The 22,564-nt window shown below is 41.6% G+C and overlaps 1 protein-coding gene across 13 annotated transcripts in view; it reads left to right on the plus strand.

Moving 5' to 3' along the window:
- The window catches only part of RBFOX2 (RNA binding fox-1 homolog 2), a 172,120-nt gene that overhangs the window by 122,276 nt on the left and 27,280 nt on the right, over nt 1–22,564 (plus strand). For all 13 annotated transcript variants that reach the window (XM_039571694.1, XM_039571690.1, XM_039571693.1 and 10 more), the window contains 2 exons: nt 12,295–12,348; nt 21,562–21,654. In XM_039571694.1, the coding sequence (XP_039427628.1) occupies nt 12,295–12,348; nt 21,562–21,654 (147 nt within the window). The remainder of the gene's footprint in view (nt 1–12,294; nt 12,349–21,561; nt 21,655–22,564) is intronic.

A 22,564-nucleotide genomic window follows, 5' to 3' on the forward strand; every position in this document is an offset into this window, starting at 1 on the left:
ATGATACACCTTCTGTTTCTTTTGAGCAGATAGTTTGTCTTCCCTAATCCTTGGATGCTATTCATGATTCTTGATTTATAAGCTCTTTGAGGAAGGGTTTGTTTATATGAGTACATGTGGTGACTCATTCCATGTGAACACAGATAAAAAGCTAGATGCGTCATGACCTAACCTTCAGGTGAAGTTATCTATATGTTGTCATCATATCATTATCATCATCAGGAATATTTGACTTGTCGGTATAATTATGATATGATCCTTGGTTGATAGCATGTTTTAAAGTCTTCAGAAATATTTCTTATTTATGAAGTTAACGGCTGCTGCCTTTTTAAGGTGCAGTCCAAAGAATCCAAGTCAGGAAAGCCCAAAGCTCTTGTCAGCTTAGGCTTGGAGTGTATACCTTGGTCCTCACTTACAGCCAGCTGCTTCTTCAAATTCCTGTTTCAGTTGTTGCATCTCCTGAGCCATCTGTGTGGGTGTGTATGCATGCGCAAAGACACACTCTCGCATGCAGAGTAGTGTTGCAGTATTGTAAATGTGTCTAATTCATGGACGTCAATGCTGTAAATGAGAGAAGAACTGGGCTTATCTGTCTGTAGCTTGGACAGTACAAAAGGAACAAAACAGTGGTCAAAATGCAGAAAGGCAAGGCTGCTATTCAGAAGGACCTGAATAGGTCTGGAGAAGGGCTGGAGACACAGGCTGAGGGAAATGTTAATATACTCAACAAGAGTGAATTTCAGGCCTTCCATCATTCTCAACTTCCTATCAACCAGGACCCCCAGGTCTCTCTCTGCAGCACTGCTCTCCAGCACCTCATTCTCCAATCCGTCCATACATCCAGGGTTGCCCTGTCCCAGGTGCAGAATCTGGCGCTTGTCTTTGTTAAACTTCATAGGGTTGGTCATTGTCCAGCCCTCTAATTTGTCTAGGTCTCTATGCAGGACCTTTCTGATTTATCAATCAGATATCAGGAAAATTTTGGTTTTATTGTGAGGATGCTTAAATAGTGGAACACATTGCCCAGATGGGTTGTGGAACCTCCATCCTTGAAGGTATCTGACTTGACTGGACACAGCCTAGCCAAAAAGATCTCATTAGACCTGCTGTGAGCAGGGGATGCACTAAATGACCTCTGGAGTTAATTCCCAGCCAAAACTATGGATCTGTGATTCTGTTGCAAGAGACCTGGGTTTGCTTCCGTGTTGTTCATACCTTAGATTATTGTTATACTCTTGATGTCTGTGAGAATGTTTTCAGAATTAAACTCATCTCCTGGCAATCTGTGATTGCTGAATCTTCTGCTCTGCTTTTGTGGTTTTTTTAGCTTGCTTTTTGCTGTTGCAGGGCTGTGCAGTAGGCAGTTCCGTCCGGTTTGGACAAGTGGTTGCTGAAATCACAGCCAGTTCTTGGACCACCTGCTACAATCTGTATTTATCATGTCCTGCTCTGTGCTATGGCTGCTCCCCTCTCCTGGGAGCTGCATCACTTACATAAATTGTTCCCCATTGCTGTCCTTTCTCCTGGGACTGGTGCTGGTGGAACTAGTCCTTTCCACACTCGTTTGCCTTGATGCTTTTCTGCCATGTGCTCCTGGTGTGGGAGACATGGATGAGATGGAAACGACAAGGACATTCCTGTCCTGGTGACTCTTGCCTATGCTTAGCAGATTGGGACACCCAGGCAATTTAAATGAACTAAGAAGTGACTTGTAAAAAATGCAGCCTAATTACTTGCCTTAAGATTTCTTGTCCTTTTTTTGGCCTAAATGGTGCTCTTTTCGTGCATAGGAGGGATGGGGAATAATGCTATATGAATTGGTTTCTGGTGTTCATCTGGTGTTTATTTTTTCTCTAAACATCATCTCAAGTTCCAGCACAGTGATGTGATTTTTAACTGGGTAAATGGTATATTCCTTGTAAAACCTTTTGGTAGTTCACCGGGCCCTGTGGTTGCTGAGAGCCATGCCTGCCAGAAGAGTATTCATCTTCTGGGACACAAAACACCCCATGTGCCACTTTTCTGTAATAGAGAGCTTGCTATTTTGACAAGGAAATAATGAATGATTCTTGCACGTCTTCCTTTTTCTTTCAGTGCTGCTTCTCTCAGCATGCTCATAGCCTCGAGCAGGAGAGCATGCTCTCTGAATCCTACTTGCTCCTATTTCTTTTTCAGGATCCGGATGCTTTCCTTTGGGTGACTCACTGAAACCTACCCTTTCTCCTAAAGGGGGCTCATGGTTGTCTGAGTCTTCAGCTGTGACTAGCCTGTAACCCCCATCTTCTCCCTCTCCCTTCCGTGTGTCAGGTCACATCTCCTCAGCGTCATATCTGAGAGACTCAAAATCCTTGCCTGGAGTGATTTTCCCAAGCTACTGTACAAAGAGAGGAATTGGGTAGACAGTAAAGCCGTGGAGGAAGAAATAAATGTGATGGTAGGGAGGGAGTAAAGAAGTCCCCTCAAGGATGGAACAGCATGCGAGAGGTCAGCCCAGTCCTGGGGCACAGAAAATACCTAATGCTTTTGTCCAGACTTGAGTAGAGGTGGACTAGAGACATGTTGTTCCACGTGTGATTAAATGCATATTACATAATACTTTCTAAACCTGCACCATTTGGCAGAGCTGCAAACATAAGGATTTCTTAGCAAATTCAAATTATTTGGGTTCCAACCATCTCTCAGCTATAATGTGTTTCTAAAAGGTCCTTGAGATATCCTCAGGAATGAACCAAACATTTCCTTATGTATATGCATCTTACAGAGAGGCAAGTAATATGGCTTGCTTAAAACAGGTAATATTTACTTGACATTTCATGAGGCCGATGAAAAGACTTCCAGAAAGCTTCTAGAAGGAGTAGGTGATTTTTTAATGCACACAGTTCTGCACCCACTGTGGAATAAATCAATAGTTGACCTTGTTCTTGCAGATAAAGAAGAGTTAATAGCTGACCTGAAATCCCACCGTTGCCTAGGTACCAGTGATTGTTATTTGTCCATATTTGCTTTGTGCAAACAGAATATGGCATCAGGCAGTACTGTAAGGAGCTTTAGAAGAGTCTGTTTCTTGGAGTTTAAACAATTGTCAGGATAACTGCCCAGAAAGGTATCTTTAAAAGGGAAGTATTAATGGAAGCCATAAAGTATTCAGCAGCAGCATCATACTGATGGCCAAAAAGGCATGATTCCACAGTTGCTGAAACTGGGGTAATAAAATTCAAAGCATTCCACACCTTAGGCGAGGAGGAAGAAGTAAATAGCAGTGAATATAGGTGCAAACTTAAGCAAAGAAGCAGGTGGAAAAGGAAATGTGCGAGTCATGGAGATACTGGTGACCTAAGTTCAGAGATTCCATCCATTTTTTTACATGCAAACATAAAAGGTCTATGTATGGGCACAGTATAAAATCAGGAGGTAGTTGTGTATTTTGGGGGGAAAACCTCACAAGTAACAGCAAAACAAACAAAAATCAAACAAGGAAAAAAAACCCCACCCAACTGATTGCCTTTAGAATTTAAGAGGGGGTAATTTTACCTTATCTGGTTTTCTACATAATTTATAAAAGAGGAGGGTGAGACAGTGCTCACTAGTATTTAAAAAACAGCAGATCTAGATAAGGCATGTCCAAAGATAATAGCAAAGCAAGGAGCTCCATTATTTATTAATGCTAATTTTTTAGCCAATTCTTGTAAGCTAGGGGAGTTGCAGAAGGGTGGAACACTGCCCACCAAGATTCACTGTTGAAAAAACCTGAAAGGGATGACCCAAAGAGCTATCTATCTGTATGTTGATCCAAGATAAAAATAATATTGAAACATTTTTAAAAAGCCCATTAGAATCTGAAGAAACATGTTAGTATCTATTCAGCAGAACTTTGTAATATGCATCTTTGTAGACAAATGCTGTCTTGTCTATTTTGACAAGATTGTACAAAGCAGTACTGGTATCGTGAAACATTGCTCAACCAATTGAATTTGTCCAAGTGACCCATTTTTAAGAAAAATAATACTTATCTCAAGCACAACACACATTAGAGGGATTAAAAACCTCTTTAACGATAGATAATAAAAAGTAGTAGTTACTTGGGAGACAGCTGTGATCAAGACTGTTTTTAGTGTCAGTTTCCCCAGGGATGTTTCCATCACTGTCCTGTTTAGTATCTGTATCAACCCATGGAGATGGTACTATTAAAACCTTGCCAGTAAGGTTTGCAGTTTAAAAACTATTTGAGGAGGAGGAAAGAGAAAGATAAGGTTACTGTTAGAGAATGAGTAGAAATGCCTGGTTGACTGATGATAAATCCAACAAAAACGTGTTTGATGCGGCTCGTTGCAGAATACTGAGAATGTGGGAACCGGTCTGTGCTCTTAAGATGGAAAGCTTTCTTTGGAAAACACTGATTTGGGAGAGTACTAGTGATTGTTGAAGATAGTTGCTTCAATAATTCAAAGGGCCTTATCAGGTTGAAGGAGGGATGTGATCTTGCTCATGTTCCAAATTGAAAAGACTGTGACTGCATAATTTTATTCAGTTCTGAGGTCAGTTTAAGAGCAAAAGAAATAAACTCAGACTTGGAAGGTGAGTGATTTTTTTAACTGGGTAAGGTATGAGGTACATTATTTACTCAGCTTATTAAAAAGAGAGGTTAGGAGATGAGTCATTTCTATACAAATGCTTATATATGGATGATACCTACTGACAGGGGGTTTAGGTCTTGTTTACAGTCATAAGATTTTCAAGTTGGAAGCTGAGATTTAACACAACTACCCTTGAAATGAGAAAAAAATTTATAGTCATTGAGGTTTATTTGAACAATGGAACTTCTTACCAGGGAGAAGAAGAGTTGCCATCAGTGTTAAATTAACAACTCTTTTTTCAAAATCTTACTATCCGTTTTCTGAGGGACATTCTTTGGCTAATGTGTGCAATGACATGATGGTAGTGGTGTTCTCTTACACTGCTAGTATGTTGTCCCCTTCCTTTCTGGACTGTGTATGCAGAAGAAATGTTCATGTTTCCCCTCAACGTATTTCTAGTCCTTTCAGCTTTTGCTGTGATAGTGTGCTTGCACCTCCCGGTTGGTAGCTTCAGCCTTTCCCTCTCATGCTTCAAGAAGCAGTTCACCTCCCGGTATAAAATTGGCTGGGATAATCTGGTCATTTCTGGCCTTTTGAGTTGGATGGACTTTGGAGTCTCGTGGTAAAGATAGAGGCAGGATTGGACAGCCTGCAAGAGGGAAGGTCCTTCTGTTCTCAAGCTGAATCTTGAATTGTCTCCACAAAAACAAGCAAATGGCTTGTTTTGGTGGTTCATATGGATGTCCTTGCACAAAATCTTTCTTACCTGTTGTGAGAGCAACAGTACAAGGAGTCAGAATTGATGTTTCTCAGAATTTACTGTGGTGAAATGCTCTTTGCTTAAGTGTGAGATAAAAACAAGGACTATGTTGATGATGATTGCAGATGAAGGTGGGTTAGCACAGTACAGGCTGTGAATTTTTGCAGGCTCTGGCTTTAGAGGGAGACGCTGCTTTTTTTAAAACTTGCTCCATCCGTAGCTATTACTTGTATCTTGTTAGCTCTTTCTGATGGGGAGCATAATCAGCCCAATTGATAAAGGGGTTTTGTGTGTTATCAGCTACAGCAGTAATAACCCATAGATGTTTTCTATAAAGCTGACTGTTACGTCACATTTAATTAATTTCAGTTAATGAAGTTATTAATAATGTAATTTCTTACAGGTGACAGAATGGTAGCCACTTTTTTTTTTTTTTTTTTTTTACATTGGAGAAGGATGACATTAAGGCGGGTAATGTCATCCTTTTCCTTCTCTAAGCATAATTCATATCCCTACTGCAAGGTTCTTTATGATGTATGTTTGTGATAGACCTCTGCTTTGTATGACCCAAGCTCTGCAAGCTCAGATACTTTTGTAAGCTCTTGAGGCCCTCAGATCTTGGCCTCTGAGGAAACATTTTGTTACTTTGCACTTCCTAAAATATCCCGGTGGATATAATTTCTCATTGAACTTCATTCTGGTGTCAAGAGTGCAAAACACCTCCATAAGCCTATAGTTTGAGGCTAAAGCAGTAACGAATTACAGCTCTTTGTCAGCAAGAATTTGGTAGAATTTTAAGTCTCTATTTGCCAGTAAATAAATTTAAATACAAAAGTAATTAGCAATACACAGGTATTGGCAACGGAAGAAGTACTTGTTGAAGTGTTAAGGTAAATAGGTAATAATGTGATAGAAGAAGAAGCTCTGACCTGCAGGTGTTGATGCACTGGGGCCCAAAGTACAGCAATAGCACAGTTGCTGAAAGGGACTCTGCTTTCTGAGTGGATTGGACTCCTGAAGGAGGAGATTCTGTCTTCTGGATATCAAGGTATATTTTAGGTTTTTCATCTCCTGGTACTACTGGCCATCAATTGCATGTAACAAGTCCCATGTGCCAGTATTGGAGAACAAATGTTCTGACACAAAATGGTCTCTCTCTGGCTTTTCTTGTTTCCAGGCTCTTCCTGTGGTGAGAGTGAGCCCAAGCCCTGTCACAGGGCGGGACTTTGTTCCTGCTGGTGTTGGTTAGAGTTATAAGATGTGCTGCTGATTATATTGGTGTGTTTCACCTGGGTGTTTTTTGAAACCACCTTTGAAAAAGGACTTGAGTGCTCAGTGCTGCTTGAGCATTGTGCTTTGTCTGCATGGCCATGGCGTGGAGGGGTGCTTGTGCCCCTGCAGCTGTCAGCTCTTGTACTGTCTGTCTTGCTCTCAGAAAGCTCTCTGCTATCAACTTCGGTACTGACCCTCTGCTGGAAGGTGGTGATGACTGGATCATACATTTATCTAAGATTTTTTAGATCTTCATGAGTTACTAGGAGCGTCTGCAGCAAGACTCTGCTGAATGTCATTTAGTAACCAGTGCTGTGCTGTAGCTGGATTTAATTGGATAAAAGGCCTGGGTAAAATTACATGGAGTTGTCTTTTATTGACCCAGTTTCATATGGATTCAGTCTACATGCTAAGTACTCTCAAATTGATTTTGGAATGTATGCTGCTTTTGTGGGCATGGGTCCAAGTACCTTTTCTGCAGCATCAGTACCAGGTTACACTGCAATCAGACCTCTGGGGAATGGCACAAAGCAGGAACAAAGAGCTGGAAGTGTAGACCTGGAAGCTAGACTGGTGTTAAGATCTCTCCGGGTGGTACCCTGTGGTACTGTTCATCCCCATCTCACTGTTTCATGTGAAAATCTTTTATTTGGGATTTAGAGAATAACAAATGACTGAGAAACTGTGTTCGTCATCATGTTTTGTTTTGTTTTGTTTTTTTTCTGGGATGGCTGTGGTCTGTAAATCCTGTTAAAAATCTGTGCTCTTTGTGTGGCTTCATGTTAAAGTCTGGTTTCTTAGAAAATGTGTGTTTTGTTGGGCAACAGCTCAACCCTAGTAAGGGCTGCTTGATGCTTGTTCATTATCTGTTGAGTTGGTAAACTGTGGTAGTGCTTTGGTTTATAAATCCTTGATGCTTCCATTTTCCTGTCAGCAAAGCATAGTGGTGTAGCTCAGCTGAACAGGGTTGTCCCCATTGCTTGAAGAGATGTGACTCAGCTTTGGGTGAGGAAGTTCATGTGCTGATAGCAGCATAGCTCTGGCAGACCCCACGCTGCCATAACTAAGCACTGACTAATACACACTATGATGGAGCCAGCTGTGCTCAGCTGAAAGTATATCCCATGGAGCTGGGGCCTAGGGAAAGGACTGTCTCTGTAGCATGGATCTGTCCTGCTTCTTGCTCATGTACCTCATGGGTTCCTGAACAGGAGATTGGTTTCTTGGCTATTTTGCATGTTGACCATCTTTAAGAATGGACTGTTTGACACCTTTGAAGTTTAGATAGCTCACTGGACTCATCTCTGAGTGAATTTTGTAGGGCTAGTGAAACTGCTTGGACATCTGGAGTTCTCTTGTAGGGATGTGAGGTTGTCACATGGTGTCTCTCATTATCTTTCGTAGTTCCATGATTTCTAGAGAATTTGCCTTGTACTCCATGCTGTTTGCATCTTATTATGCATGTTATTTGTCTGGCACATCTTGGAGCTGATTTTGAAAGCTCTAGACAGGGACAGGAGTCACGGCCAGCTGGAACAGAGCATGTAGGAGGGGCCCTACCAAACTGTCAGTGCCTTGGAAGACAAAAGCTTTCTGGTGCCAGATCTCTCAAATTTATTATGTTTAATGTAGCTATGGCCTCAGCTGGAAAAATCTGTTGCCTTCATGTCATCTGGGTGAAAAGAAACACACAGCATGCATATACCGTTCTTTCCACAATGCCTTTGCATCTATGATAAGGTAGATCATGTTCAAGCAAGAAAATTAATTTCTGGTCATAACTCCTGTCTGTTCATATCTTTATGCCTCTTAAAAACTGTTACTTCCAGCACTCCCTGCTACCATTGTAGGGGGGCTGATTCTCATTTACCTGCTTTACTAAAAATAGCTGAAAGCTTGTCAAGTTCAGTCCATGGAAGGGATCATTAAGATAAAACAAGATTCTGTAGCTCCTTTGCCATGGCATGACTGGAATAATGTGTGTGTGTATGTGTATCTTCCCATCACATGGCGTGTGTGTGAGCAGTTCACGGAGGTGACTTCTTGCACAACCTGACATGGTAGGGAATGTTGGCCTCTTGGTCACATGGTAAACTTTCTAAGTCATGCTGGGGAGCATTTGAGATGGGTAGTCCTGCAATGCCTTCTCCAGAGGCTGTGCAGAGTTCTAAGTAGAAGTTCTTGGTAATCATTGAATGAGCCAATCAAGTCTGTGAGCACCATGGTTCATGTCTTCAAGGTTGGAGTTTAGAGGGTTAGTCCTCATGGATGACTTAAGCACGGGGCTTGTTTTATTTGGCCAGACCCTATGTCTTTTGAAAAATACAAACATGGCTGTATATAAATGATTTTCAAAAATTATTATGAGGACACTTGGTGTTGACCCTTGTATTTAGATGGCCTAGCATTTCCTGTACAAAAATTGTAACCTTTCACTAAGGAGCTCTTAAAACTTCGATTGTTTGCAATAGACTGTTGACATTTGGTAGGCGAAGCACCATCAGAGAACAAAGTGCCTTTTTATGTTCCACTAAATTAGATTCAGCTTTGAAGGAGTTATAAACTGTTAAAATGAACTAGTTCTTTTTTTCCTGCTTTCATTCTTCAGGAAAATTCTGGCATGCTACCAAAAAAAAGTGCCTTCCAGTGCTGGGACCTGCTGTAACCATTGCAGCAGTAAGGACAAGAGAGATTGTGTTAGGAGCTGTCGTAGGAGCTGTGGAAATGGCTGCACCAGAGCCTTGAAGAGCCCAGCACACGTTCTTCTATCTCACAGCCTTGCTTTCTTGCAGGGAATTTCATGGAGCAGGAAACCCCTCCCCAGCAAACCTTCATTCAGCAGTTAGCCCCCATTGTCTCTGCTCTTCTCTCCCAAGGAGGTCCTTCCCTCTTGTCTCTTCAAACACTCACAACTCCTGGGTAGAAAAGAGATCAGGGCAGTTTGCATGGGTGGATGTAGCCCATTGCAGTAGATGTCAAGCCTGTGTTTGCTGCAACCACAGGCTCTTAATTTTGTCGTCTAGGAAATGATGTACCTCCATTGTAGGCAGGGAGGGCCGTGCCACCTCTTGTACAGCTAGGTCAGACCTCTCACATTCAGTGTCACTGCCAGCGTTTTGTCAGCCGCGAGAAGTTAAACGCACAGGACAGGGTTTCCCGTGGATGTGGAAGCCCTGCGCGGGGAGCTCAGCCCAACGGGGCTGGCAGGCAGCGCTGAGCAGTGCTGGAGGATCCAGGCCCAGCTGGGTGTGCACAAAGGGGAGGGTGGCACGGCATAATTGTGCACCAGGAGCTGCACAGTTTGTTCTCTTTCAAGATGATTCTAATGAGGTGGAAAATGGTGATTTTTGATGGCTTTGAAGATTTTGAAAATAATTTTGGCATTTGCATTTGTCAAGAGCCTGTCTGTTTCAGTGTGTGTGGCAAGGCTAGGCAGCTGAGCTGATCTGGCAGGGGACAGATCCTGCTCTTGGGCTTTCCGCTCCCTTTTGCTTCTTCGAGCCGTAATGCTCACTGACCCTTCAAGCCACTTCAGATCAGTAAATTGTCAGAATCTTTGTATGTATTCCTTTTCTTGGGCTAGGTTTTCGCAGGATTGCTGAGCTGTATCAGTTTATCTACAGGTGAGAATGAAAACTGAGGCCAGCTTTGGAAGGCTGATGAGACCAGACAAAGGAAGGACAAAGGAGCAGGGACAGCCCTTCAGCAGCAACAAGCTGCTAAATTGGTTCAGCCCCAGTCACATAAGGATGCTGAGATAGTCTACCAAGAAAGCAATCATGACAATCATGACTGATTTCTTTCATGGCAGTACCAAAGCCATATGCAACAACGACAACAAAAAGCAATCAACGGTTAATCTCCTTTATTGACAAGCCCACACCTAGTGTGGGATAGAAATAGAAAATGTGTTTTAGCTGTGATTGGCGGTCAAAAAAGGATCCAGCATGGATCAAGCCTAAGCTGCTGAGATGTTGAGGTTTCAAGGAAAGATGCATGTTTACATTAGCATTATTCAAACTTGTGTAATGTAGGATGTTGTGAATTCAATTGTTCTTTCGATGAATAGAGGATCAAGTATTGTCCTTAAACAATAGAATAGTAAAAACAACATCTGTGAACCAAGATCTCCTTTTTAAGAATGGACAAGGGAAGCAGACAGAAACTATGGCTAAAATTGTTGGAAGTGTTTTGTTTGCTTGCAGACAGTTGTGGAATACTTGTTCATTATTGCTTTACATATTCAGAGCCTCCCCTCAGCTGTCATGGCTCCCTGCTGTAAATGTTCCAGGTTTTCAAATCTGGCCACAAGCCTTTCAAGAAGGGTACCCACAAAATGAGTATTATACCCATTTGACTCTGAATGCAACTGTTACATTTAAAAAAAAAGGCAAATACTATTTTAAGAATGCTGGGCAAAGGGGACAGTGTCCCAGTGCCTGGACCCTGTGTTCATCATCTTTTTTTGACTGTGAAACCATCCTTTATTTTCTTGTTGTTGCTTCCTTCATTTTCTATCAAACTTAAATCAAAACTATGTTGACGGAAGCTTTCCTAAGTAATGGGATAGGAAAAACTGAAAGATGTAGCATTTGTCTGAGTGTCTCTAGACACTGCACGTGTCTCTAGAATGAAAACTACTCCATATACACACTCCTAAAAATGACATCTAAGCCTGTCTTTCTAGAGAGCAGACCTCCAGTTTGGAAATAGAGCATTGACACTTCTGGAGGACAGAGCACTGTGGGCCTCTGTTGAAGTGGTGATACTTTTACCTCTAGGCTGCTGCTTTGAGGCTGGCCGCTTCAGTAAAATATTTTAATATGTTCCTAGCAAGGTGAAAGATGTAATCCATACATGGTTCCACAGAGGTGGTAAATCTCCGTCCTACCTTGTAAATCTTGTTTTCCATTTCGTGCTCTGTGCTAAATCGGGAGCTCTTTGGAACCCGTTGTAACAGTGCAGAGCTCTCCTTGGGGTCCCCAGGCTGAGGCAGAGGTCAGAATTCTATTGCATGTGATAAACTTGCATAGGTTGTTGACCAGCTATTGTATGTCACAGGTTGAAGTTGAATGATGTTTTTTCTGAAAAACAAACTGTTAGGAGTTTTCCGTTTTCATGGTTTCTGAATCTGCCATCAATTCTTTTGAAGGCTTGGAGTTTTGGAAATTAAAGGGAAGGAAAAAACCTTTAGAGTTTGAAATCCCTGAGGCTGGGAATCTTATGTTACTATCGCTTCCAGAGAAACATCACTTTTAAGTTTCTCTTTGTGATAGCCACTTCAGGAGGAAGCTGAAATGCTGAATTACGTGTGAGAAATGTTGTTGGATGTCTGAGATGAAATCATATAACCATGTCTTAGATGAAACAGTAGAATGAGGGAAGGAAGAATTGTTAAGATTAACGGGGGAAAGATGAGCTCTCTCAAATCCCTAAAATTCTTCTGGAGATTGTTTTTCTTCCTTTAGACTTCTGTGAGAAAACCTGGGGTTTGTGAGCAAGAGGATCTGCATGTCTTAACCCAAGAGAATTGGGTCACATCACTGGGATTTTATGCCTTTGCCTGTATGCTAGAAATGGAAATATTCTTACCTCCCTTCTTGCACTAATCCAGCCCCTGCAAAAGGTAGGAAAAATGGACTGCCAAAAATAAATAATTTTTTTTTCTTTTCCCTTGTCTCTCTGCAGCAATTCGGCAAAATCCTTGATGTAGAGATAATCTTTAATGAGCGTGGCTCGAAGGTAAGTCCTGTTTCTGTACCCGCTTCTCTTGTTTTGATTGCAGAGTAAAAGGCAGTTCATTGCCTAGAGAACATATTCTGTAGATATCAGCAGGAATTAGTGTGATGGGGGAAGGGAAGAGCTATTCTGGGGACTGTCTCCTGTTCCCTCTGACTCGAGACTGTGAGCATGGTCATTTCTGGGCAGCATGTACAAATGCTCAGAGACACTCCTGTCTGTAATGTGGGATCAGGTTCCCCAGCCTTTTGAACAAACAGGGAGTCAGTCAATTGAGCCTTCATACCAACCCGTTCCCGTTGCATTGGCAATGGCTGCCCTGTGAAGAAGGCAGAATAAGGTAAAACAGCTTTGTGTGATGGGAGACCATAAGAACAAAAGCTAACTCACCCCCTTCCCTGCTATTTTCATTGCATTAAAGTACTTCTATAGAAAAACTGTCATATCTCATATGTGAAAGGATTTTATTTACTCTGTTTTACAGACTTACTTGCAACTTCTGAGATACTGACCTTTCATGTTTGAGATATTTGATGCTTTAATATAAGCATCCTCATTCCACTTGCCCTGCCCCATGTGGACCTCCCCCACAGAATTTGCATTCACCCTCCAATTTTCTTCTTACAGATATATTAAGAGGGAGGTTTTGTTGAGGGTTACTGGTAATTTATATCTCTGGAGATGAGGTTTCAAATGTTGCTCAGGTCAGCTGCAGAGAGATTCAGTGATCTCTGCCCTAATTGGCAATTGGTTCTCATCACGTAACCAGTATCACCACAATGACAAATTGATGTGATTCTCTCTCTGCCCAGGAGGTTCAGCACTGGAATAGCAGGGAGTTTTGCAGGTCAGGAGCGAGGTGCATTGCCAAAGCTCTCTGGGGGAAGCTTGCACAGTGCATGTCTATACTCTGCTTGATTTAATCAATGCTAAGATTCCCATTTTCAATTAAAACAAAATTTCCTTCCTCCTCACGCACACGTGTGTGCACATGTGTGCATGCACACAAAAGGTTTTGATGTTGCAATTCAGCTAAGCAGTTTTGGTTTAGAGTCTATGCCTTTTGCTTGGATTTGAGGTTCACAGCTTTTATGGTGGCCTCTTTGTTTCAACATATATTCTGAGGTGTGTTCATGTTCAGAGCCCTCTGCAAATTTCCACCCATGTTGCCCAAGATGCATTCTGAAATTCTTCAGTCCTGTATTATCTGGAAACCAGAAAGCCGTTGATCTGTATATGAAATAAATGAGTTTCAAGCCCTTTTCCCCCCATCCTCTGTTTCTGCTTAATACCATGGTTTTCTTTTGTTTTGTTTTTTTTTTTTAACAAGACAGTCTGAACAAGTAAATGTCTACATGGCTTAGTTAGAGTTTTACTTCCCTGCATGGCTAAAAATCTATATGCTTTACCAAAACAATCAGCTGTGCTGAGTTTGTAAATATTTATTCTGCTCTCTGCTGTTCTTTTGATATCTATAAGCCAAAGCTACCTGTGAATTACTCTTGATTTTAGTCATTTTTGTTTGATTTTGAGAACAGCCTCTGGCATCTATCAAATCCCTACTTGTTCAGATATAATTGCAAAAGAAAGAACAAAAATAACTGGCCTGGCAAAATGTTCTTCATATCCCACTGCCTGTGCTTTCCAGAGCAGTGTTTTCCTCTCCACACATGAACTTCACTCTCTCTCTCTCCCTTCCGTACAGCCCTGTGTATTAAACGCCCACAGCTGCCCTTTCCCTTCTCGGCAACATTGACATTGAAGGCTTTTCTGTGAAGACTTGATTTATGCCTAGGAAAAGTACCTTCTTGTGCTGTTGCTAAAGCCCAAGGCTTCTGGTTTTCAGTTAAAATAAAAATGATTGCTGAAGAGTTCCTTGATGAATTTTACCCTGAACCCTAACAAATATTTGAAAAAAAAAAAAAAAAAAAAAGAAAGCAGAGATGTTCTTCCAGTCTTTATTAACCATGCAGTTTTCTACTGCTTTTTTGTCATCTTGCAGCAAAAAGCAGTTACAAAACTGGTAGCCTGTATTGAGGGATGTCCAGAATCTGAACAGAATGAGAAAACAGCCAAAGAGTTATTTCATGGTATCTTTGCATCCTTCTCACCCAAAATAATTTCTGTTTTAAAAAGAATGCAACATTCTTCCTGCTTAGCATGAAAATGGGAGGCCCCAGTGTTTGAGTGGGGTATAGCTGCACGAAGCACCTGGTGTTCACATAATAATGGAAAAACAACAGTTTGGTGATCTGATGGTGAAGCAAAGGAAATGGATCTTTCTGGAGGCCACTCACTCACTCTTGGGTTCTTCCTCCACCTTAGGAAAAAAAATCTGAATGCATTTTCCTGCCCTGTGGTTTCCATTCTAATCTAATGATATGAAACCTCTCTCTCTTCTCCTCCTCCTCCTCTCTCTTGGGAATCCGAAAGCAGATGCTCCTGCTGCCTGCCTTGTGCTGTGTTCTCAATGTTCCCTTCCCTTCCCCTGGGTTCCTAAGGGTTGTAGTGTTTTGTGTATATGTTTTGTAAATATTTTGAAGGTACAGTGGTAAATCCCAAACTGCCCTGGGTTCGCCCCCACCCAGTGTACGATGGGGTTGAGCAGCGCTTTGTCCCCGCCGAGCTGTGGCGGGAGAACTCTACTGGGATCGCTCCAGTGCTGGTCGGTAGGAGGGACTGGAGGAAGCGTTCAGGTAGCATTCTTCACTTTGAATCCACCTGAGATGACCAGGCAGTTTTCTTCGGCAGCCTGGGGAAGCTCTATCAAACTGGCTGCATCTTCAGGATCTCTGTGTACTTACAAAGTTTGGTGACCAAAGAGAGAGCTGGGCGTGTCCTTCAGAGCCACCTCTCGCCTCAGGTTCTTTCAGAAGCGGTAGTTGTTGACTTTCTATATCACAGCAGTGTAGGAGGCAGTTTATGAGTTTTGCTGGTTCTTCTCCAGAGCAATGTGAATTCTTGTTTTGTAACTCAATTTCTTCCCAGATTCAGTCTGTTTAGTAGGAATATATCGGCCCTGGTAGACCTCACACTTATAACTGCTTTGCTGTGTGTGAGAAACCAGATAAAAATTTTAAACATTCCTTGAATTTAATTTTGTTTTATTCTTGTTTAATAGAATGATGTCAGTCTTCCTTTGATGTGTTTGGGTTTTTTTGCTTGCTTCCAGGAAACTAGCTGTTTGTTTCATTTATCCTGTTTACCATTACATTTCTAGCTCTGACTGGTATAAGTGCCTTTAAATAGCATTCTGCCCATGGTTGCAGTTTACCATGCACTTCACTGAACCGTGAATAAAACACCTCCAGAGGAAGTCGAGAGGATTCCTGCTCCTTTTGTTAGTGGAGATGCATCCTCTAGATGCGTATTTTGCCACTATTGTGCTGAATCGAACGAGTGGACATATTTTCAGAATTAATGCAGTCTGCCTGTGTAATGAGTACCCTGTGGCATTTGTAAAACTGCAGGGGAAGGGAATCCAAGCTCTTTGCTCACCAGCTGCGTACCGTGTGGCATTCCAAGATGTGCCCTCAATGACATTCAGAGACCAGGAGTACGTAAGCACACAGCAAAATCTTGGCTGAATAGGGATTTTTTTTTTTGGTAGCTTTTTAAATGGTAAGAGTTCATATTAGTGCAGAGGAGCTCGTGGTTTCAGGATACTGTAAGTTTATGTCCCTCACTGATTTCCACTTGCGAGACCCAGATCTCCAAGTTCTTGTATAGGACTATAGTGCCTAGAAGTGCTTCATATTTATTTTAAAAATTAGTTGTATAGTGGGTTACAAGAGAAATTGCATCTGTTGGTGTTTGGATTTATGTAAGTAAACCTATGCTAACTAGAGAACTCTGTGGATTTTTAAGTTTACAGTTAACTGTAGGTTAAGAATGTGAATATAGGTTTTGATAATGGTGCCTTAAAGACTGTATGTTTGCATGTGCATTCATTTTTTCTTTAAATGGATTAGATGCTTTGAGTTGAGCCACTCTTCTTCTGGACCTAGAGTCCACTCAGTGGAAAGCACCTTATTACATAAATTAGAAGTCTTGTTTTCATTTCAATTCTATTTTTATAATTTTTGTTCAGATTTCATTAGTTGAGCCAGAAATACAAACAGTGTTATTAATACAACGAGGTTTAAAAATAAATTAAGCACTGGTGACCAGCGTCACTTTCTCAGGTCACCAAATCCCTTTAGAATGCCGGTGGCATGAAGGAGACACGACCAGTGTCCCTTTATCCTAGTTCAGTGGCTTCATGCCTTGAATCTGCAGTACTGAACTAAAGAGATCAGTTAGTCCATACACTGAACTGATTTATTTAAACTTGAATTTTGGGCTGAAGTTGATGGTTTCATATAAGCTTATCTGCTGCTCCTGTGGGAGTGCCTTTCCAGTAGTGCTCGTTTCACTATGTAGGGAACTGAATCTAGGTGCTGAATTAGCAAGACACTGATGCAGCAGGGAGAGAAATGGGCTTGTCTTCAGCCAGTTCAGCCTGTTGAACTCACAGACCATGCAATGAGGTCCAGGGCCGATTGAAGGGAGGAACAGCAGCACACACCTGGGCATGACTGGGGCTGTGAAGCCCCTGTCCTGAGCTGGCTGGAGCTGCTCTGAAGCCCCAGGCTCTTGCTACCCAGCAGTGCAGGCTGGGCTCCCACTCTTCAGTGCTGGCCTCTGCCCCCTCCTCTGTTTCGCAGCAGGGATTGGCAGTGGAACAGCTCAAGCTGGATTGTGGAAATGATACAGTTTCAAAATAGCCCTGCAGGTTTTTTTGAAGATAAACTTACATTTTTTTATTTTAGTCAGTTTAATTCCTGCATCTGATTCACCAGATTGCACAGGTACACCGACAGGTTCTGTACATGTATGTGCCTTAACGCAAAGTGCATCACGGGGACCGGGAGGAGCTGGAAGAGCTGCTGAAATCGTGGCAGCTTGGTTTACACAGATGCTTTCACCAACTTGAAGGGTGCATTTGTGTGTGTGTGTCTTCAATAATTTGTTTCTGGGTTTTGTGTTGCGTTGCTGTCGGTGCATTCAGTCCTGCTCATCTCAGGTGGATTATAGCTGAAACCCTCCTACTCTTTCTGAATGCCTTGGAAGCAGGTAGCCTAAACTGCTGCCTCGTTGGCCATTGTTTTCAGACTTCTAAAAGTTTATTATGAAAATAAGGGGGGGGAAAAAAAAAAAGAAAAAACTTGGTTAGAAACAAGGACAGCAGCAGATGACAGCAAGGCTGTTGCCAGCTGCGTGCTCCAGTGGTACAAGGCAAAGATGCTGCTGCTGAGGTGACTGGTCTAAACTCCGTGACAAATGAGGTTAACAATGCATGGATTTCAAGGGGCTCTGTTTAGTTTTCTTTGGTTTTATTTTTTTTTTTTTACTTTATTTTATTTTTGTTGTTGTTTTTTGTTTAATTTCTGTGTTCTGGCCACACCCAGGAGAACCGTCTGGTTTTGATTTCTCCCTTTACGGTTACATGGTAAATTTTCTTTCTCATTCTTCAGAGATGGAAACGTTCAAGTACTATATATATATATATATATACATTTATTATTTTTTTTCACTGGCTCATCATGTTGCTTGTTATTTATTGCAGAATCTGAGGCCAGACTAAAAGGGTGGCAGTTACTCGGTCTCTTCAGGCCATTTCAGTAAACCTTTGGGTGATAAGGGGTTAGTCCGGTACTGCAAATTACTCACTAGTCCTAAAAATGTTTGTTGGAATTTAGTGTTCGCTGGGTTAAACTTATTTTCTGCATGGGAGAAGGTCGTGGCAGTTGCTGGTGGGGAGGAATTGTTGAAAATTTCAGCCTTGTTACCATAACAGCATTATTAAACTCAAACTATGTGTATAATCTAAATTTTAGAAACTCTAAGTATTTTTTCATCCAGGATCTTCCCTTCCTCTGACTCCATGCCTATTACTATGGAGCAATCCAGTACCTGCTATAAAGCTAAGCTAGTAAATGTTGGATACCTGCCACATCTTTTTTTTTCTTGCTTTGTTTCTTTTTTTTCTTTCAAGGTCAAGACAACCTTGGTGAGGGAAAACTGAGAACTGTTTGTTGCATAGGTACTTAGGTACAAATTAATTCCTATTCTTTACAGGTCATCTGTGAGAAGGAATAAAAAAATCTATGTATGTTCTTTTTTCTCTCCCACATCAAAAATGTGTGTATATATATAATTGCTAGTTTTGAAACTTAGAAATAACAAAAATGTCGAGTGTGGCTCACCTGTTTTTCCTGATGAAAATTTGAATGTCTAAGAGATGCATTAATATGACAAACCAAGAGGACACAAATACTAACTGCCGTAGTCAATTATGTAAAACATTAATTCAGCATTGACATTAAATGGTTCTCAACAAAGAGTTGCACAAGCTAAAGGCTGATCTGTCAATAAAATATGGTTAATTAGTTATGTTGTTCTGAATCAGATTAATTCTGGTTTAATTCACATTGTTAATGATACTCATATAGTCTGCATGCGGATTGTATGCTACCTTGAGTTAACTTAATAAAAATACTGAAAATTCCTCCTCAATTTAAAGATATTTAATGATAATGTAGTTTTTTAAAATCCCATACAGACTTCACTAATTGCAAACAGATGTGAATTAAAATAGTCTTAGTTTGGTTCTAGCCTGCACAGATTAATGTCTAAAAAATTACTTTCCATCTGCACTCCAGCTTTCAGTTCACATCATCACCGAAAACATAAATTTCATTCGGTCTCCACAGGCTTGTCTAGAACAAACAGAAATTTTAATGTAAAAAGAGAAGAGGGAAATAGAGATTCCTGTTGCGGTCCTTATCTCCCCTCCTCCCCCAACCTTTAAAAGATGCTTTTTTCCCATTATACAGAACCAGAGGGAAAGGTGTTGTTCTATTTCTCAAGCTTACCTTTCTCTGTAGGGGCTCTTTGAAGCAGACACAATACCCTATTCCTTCCTAATCAGCTTTGCTATTACACCCCCTGCACCCCCCCTTCGTTCTCTGCAACATATTTGAGAGTTACATGCAGTTGGGCTGTTTTATTAGCCCCTATGTCTTGTAGCTCTGATCTTAATTCATTTAAACAGGGAACTTCTATGCTGTTCTGAAAAAAGCATCAGTTTGTTATTTATATAGCTCTTTATTTATAGCTGGAGAAATGAAATTATCTGAAGCTTTAGATTATTGGGTTGGAGCCCGAAGGAGCGCTTTCGTTGATCTCAGCATTGCAGCACTTGGCAAAGACCCTTTATTATTGCTTTTTATGGGGGAGAAAGAAAAAAAGTAAACGCCTCCCCCACAAAAAAAACCCCAAAACCAAAAAAACCCAAAAAACAAACCAACCACCACCCTGCATTTTACAAATTTGCAAGAGTTTTGTGCTGGAAACCTAGCTGTGGATGATAAAAGGCCAGCTTGTCAAATGGCTTGGGCTGTTTTAAGATTAGTATTGTAAAGACCTTTAAAAAGCGCTTGAAGAATAATGGCTTGCTTGTGTCTCATTGCTGACAATGCTTAGAAGTCAAGATGCTATCTGTTTTTTGGGCTGTCCAGTCTAAATACATATTGACCCCAAGGTGCATGAAGGAGGTTGCCTGGCTAGCATGCCCCCTTCCCTGACAGGCATAGCTGTAGTTCACTCTCATCACCTCACTCTTCAATTAATATCGGGAGGGAGCTTCCATTGCATCAAATGTAAGCTTTGGTGTTCTGCTCCTGAGGGTACTGGAGCCAGTGGAGATTACTCTCTGCACATTAAAGCAGTATTTGCTTTATACCAAGCCACAGGAGCCAGTTATTGCTGTTGTTGAGATACCGTAAAAGCAGAATTCAACAACGCTTTTTGTTTGGGTCCACTCTCTCTAATGGCATGAAGAGTATCTCATCACAGTTGTCTGTATTAAGATGCCATTTGTTCCTAGTTAAAATCCTAATTCACTTTGTCACGTTGGCTCTCTGTTAATGTCGGTGCACTCGTCTCTGTGGAAGGAAGCATGGTCTCTTACCCTGCCCTGTTACACCACTGCATGAGCTGGCAGCAGCATGAGCGTGTGTAGGACAGGCATGTGTTGCTTGTGCCTTCATGGATGTGGTAAATCTGAATTCGTCTAACTAAAGTGACATTTTGGCAGTCCTTGAGCCTTTGTGGTTGCTCCAAGCAGGGCATGTCAGTTTTTTTGGAAATTCCATGCTCTAACTAGGCAAAGATCCGTTGCTCTCCACAGCACAGAGGTTGCCATCTCAGAACAAAGCCAAGTAAGACGGGTAGCAGGACGGAAGGGGGAGGTAGCAGCGGGTCAGCAGTGTCAGACAAAACCTGCCATGACAAATGAATCAGTATTTAGGTGTTAAGATTTACAGTCAAGTCCATCAGAGTACTCAGAGATAAGAATACTTTGCAACTACAGTATGTGATAGTCTTAAATCTTCACATTAAATATGCTTATTTTATGGTGCCACCTAGAAGCCCTGCTTGCTTTCAGGGCCCCGTGTATCACTGGGGAAGTTTCAGGCTTAGGAGTAGACATGAGCTGTGCCCTGAAGAGCTTACAAGGGATGCTTTACAAAGAGCCCTTCCTCTCAACAGTGTTCTAAGGTAGGTAATTATTATTGTCTCCATTCCACAGGTGGGAAAAGCAAGGTTCAGTGTTTGATTTGCCCAAAGCTTCGCAGAATTCCTGGTGCCAGGCATGAACTCAGATCGCTGCTCGCTCTCGTAGCAATTTCTCAAGAGAACAAAGTGCTGCTCAGTGTTGATGTCGTGTCCTGTGTCTGGGGTCGGCAGGGGCCCTACAAAATTTGTGTGTTCATTAGCAGAGGGGAGAGAAGCCCCACTTGGGCATGCCCAGCTTGCCTATGTCAAAGCAGGGTTTAGTGTTTTTAAACAAAAAACCAAACCAAAACAAAATGAAAAATTGTCTCGAGTAACTTTGTACTTCTTTTTTGGTCTGGCCTCAATTGCTTTTATGTTTTCTTTTTTTTAAATTACTCTTATTATTCTTATTATGATTACAGTTCCTTTTTTATTGATTTTAATTTCTTTCATTTATGAAACATGCATGAACCAACAATGTGACTCTAGGAGGTTATTGCTGAGTTGTGCTGATGTCGATTTCATACTGTGATATTTTTTCTCTATTTACCTAGAGATCAGTATTTCAATATATAACGATGTGCATGTTTTCCCCCCTTCTCCCGCTGCATGCAGGGATTCGGGTTCGTAACTTTCGAGAATAGTGCTGATGCAGACAGGGCCAGGGAGAAATTACACGGCACCGTGGTAGAGGGCCGTAAAATCGAGGTGCATGTCTTCAGTAATTCAATTTCTTCTTTATATTTATTCTTTTGATTTCTTTTTGTGTCTTGCCTCACTTATTTCACATTTGGATCCCAGTCTCGTGTGTGCGTGTGTGTTTGTGTCTGTGTCCTTCACCTCCCTGCACTGAAATGTATAGAAGTTTACACCCTTTACAGAATATTTTTATTGTTGTTTGGGGTATTATTTTTTCCTTTTCTTTCTTCTTTTATTAAGTTTTATTCCCACCCACTCCAAATTTTTGCCCTTCTGCTGTCTTGATTTTTCCTTTGCTTCAGTTTGCGAGGCTCCGATTTCCTGTTACCAGGCCTGAACAAAACTAACTGAAAGAGTACTGTCCAACTTCTAACTCTGTGTCCAAAAAAGAAAGCAGGGGGCCAGCCAGTATCCTCTCTTTCCTCTGAGGCCAGTTCTCCTCCATGCAAGTGTGAGATGATGCCTGTGGGAGGGGTGGGGACACATGGGGCAGCAGCCCTGAGTGGGCTGTGCTGTACGACACTGCTGGTTTCTTGACCTGCTCATGGTCAAGAATGGGTTTGGTGAAAGCTAACCGTAAAAGTTTGCTTGCTCTCGCCGCCGGGGAGGGAAGGGCTAATGTTGGCTGGCCAACATGACCGTATGTTGGGCATGCCTGGTATTGACCAGTTTGGTGTTCCACTGCGTTGAAGGCTAACTGGCATCATCCCTCTCTCCTTCTTTCTTAAAAAAAACAAAAACCAAACACAAACCAAAAAGTACAAATATTGAAACAAAAAAGCCGCCGTTTTTGAGTAAGATGTCTGCATATTTTGCTTTTTTTTTTCCTGTTTTGTTTTGTTTTTTTTTTTTTATTTCCCTTTCCAATGGTTTAGCGTTTAGGGCCCTTCACTTGACTCACTCTTTCCATGGTAACTAT

The sequence above is a fragment of the Corvus cornix genome, chromosome 1A, assembly GCF_000738735.6.
Source record: "Corvus cornix cornix isolate S_Up_H32 chromosome 1A, ASM73873v5, whole genome shotgun sequence".
Taxonomy (NCBI): Eukaryota; Metazoa; Chordata; class Aves; order Passeriformes; family Corvidae; genus Corvus; species Corvus cornix.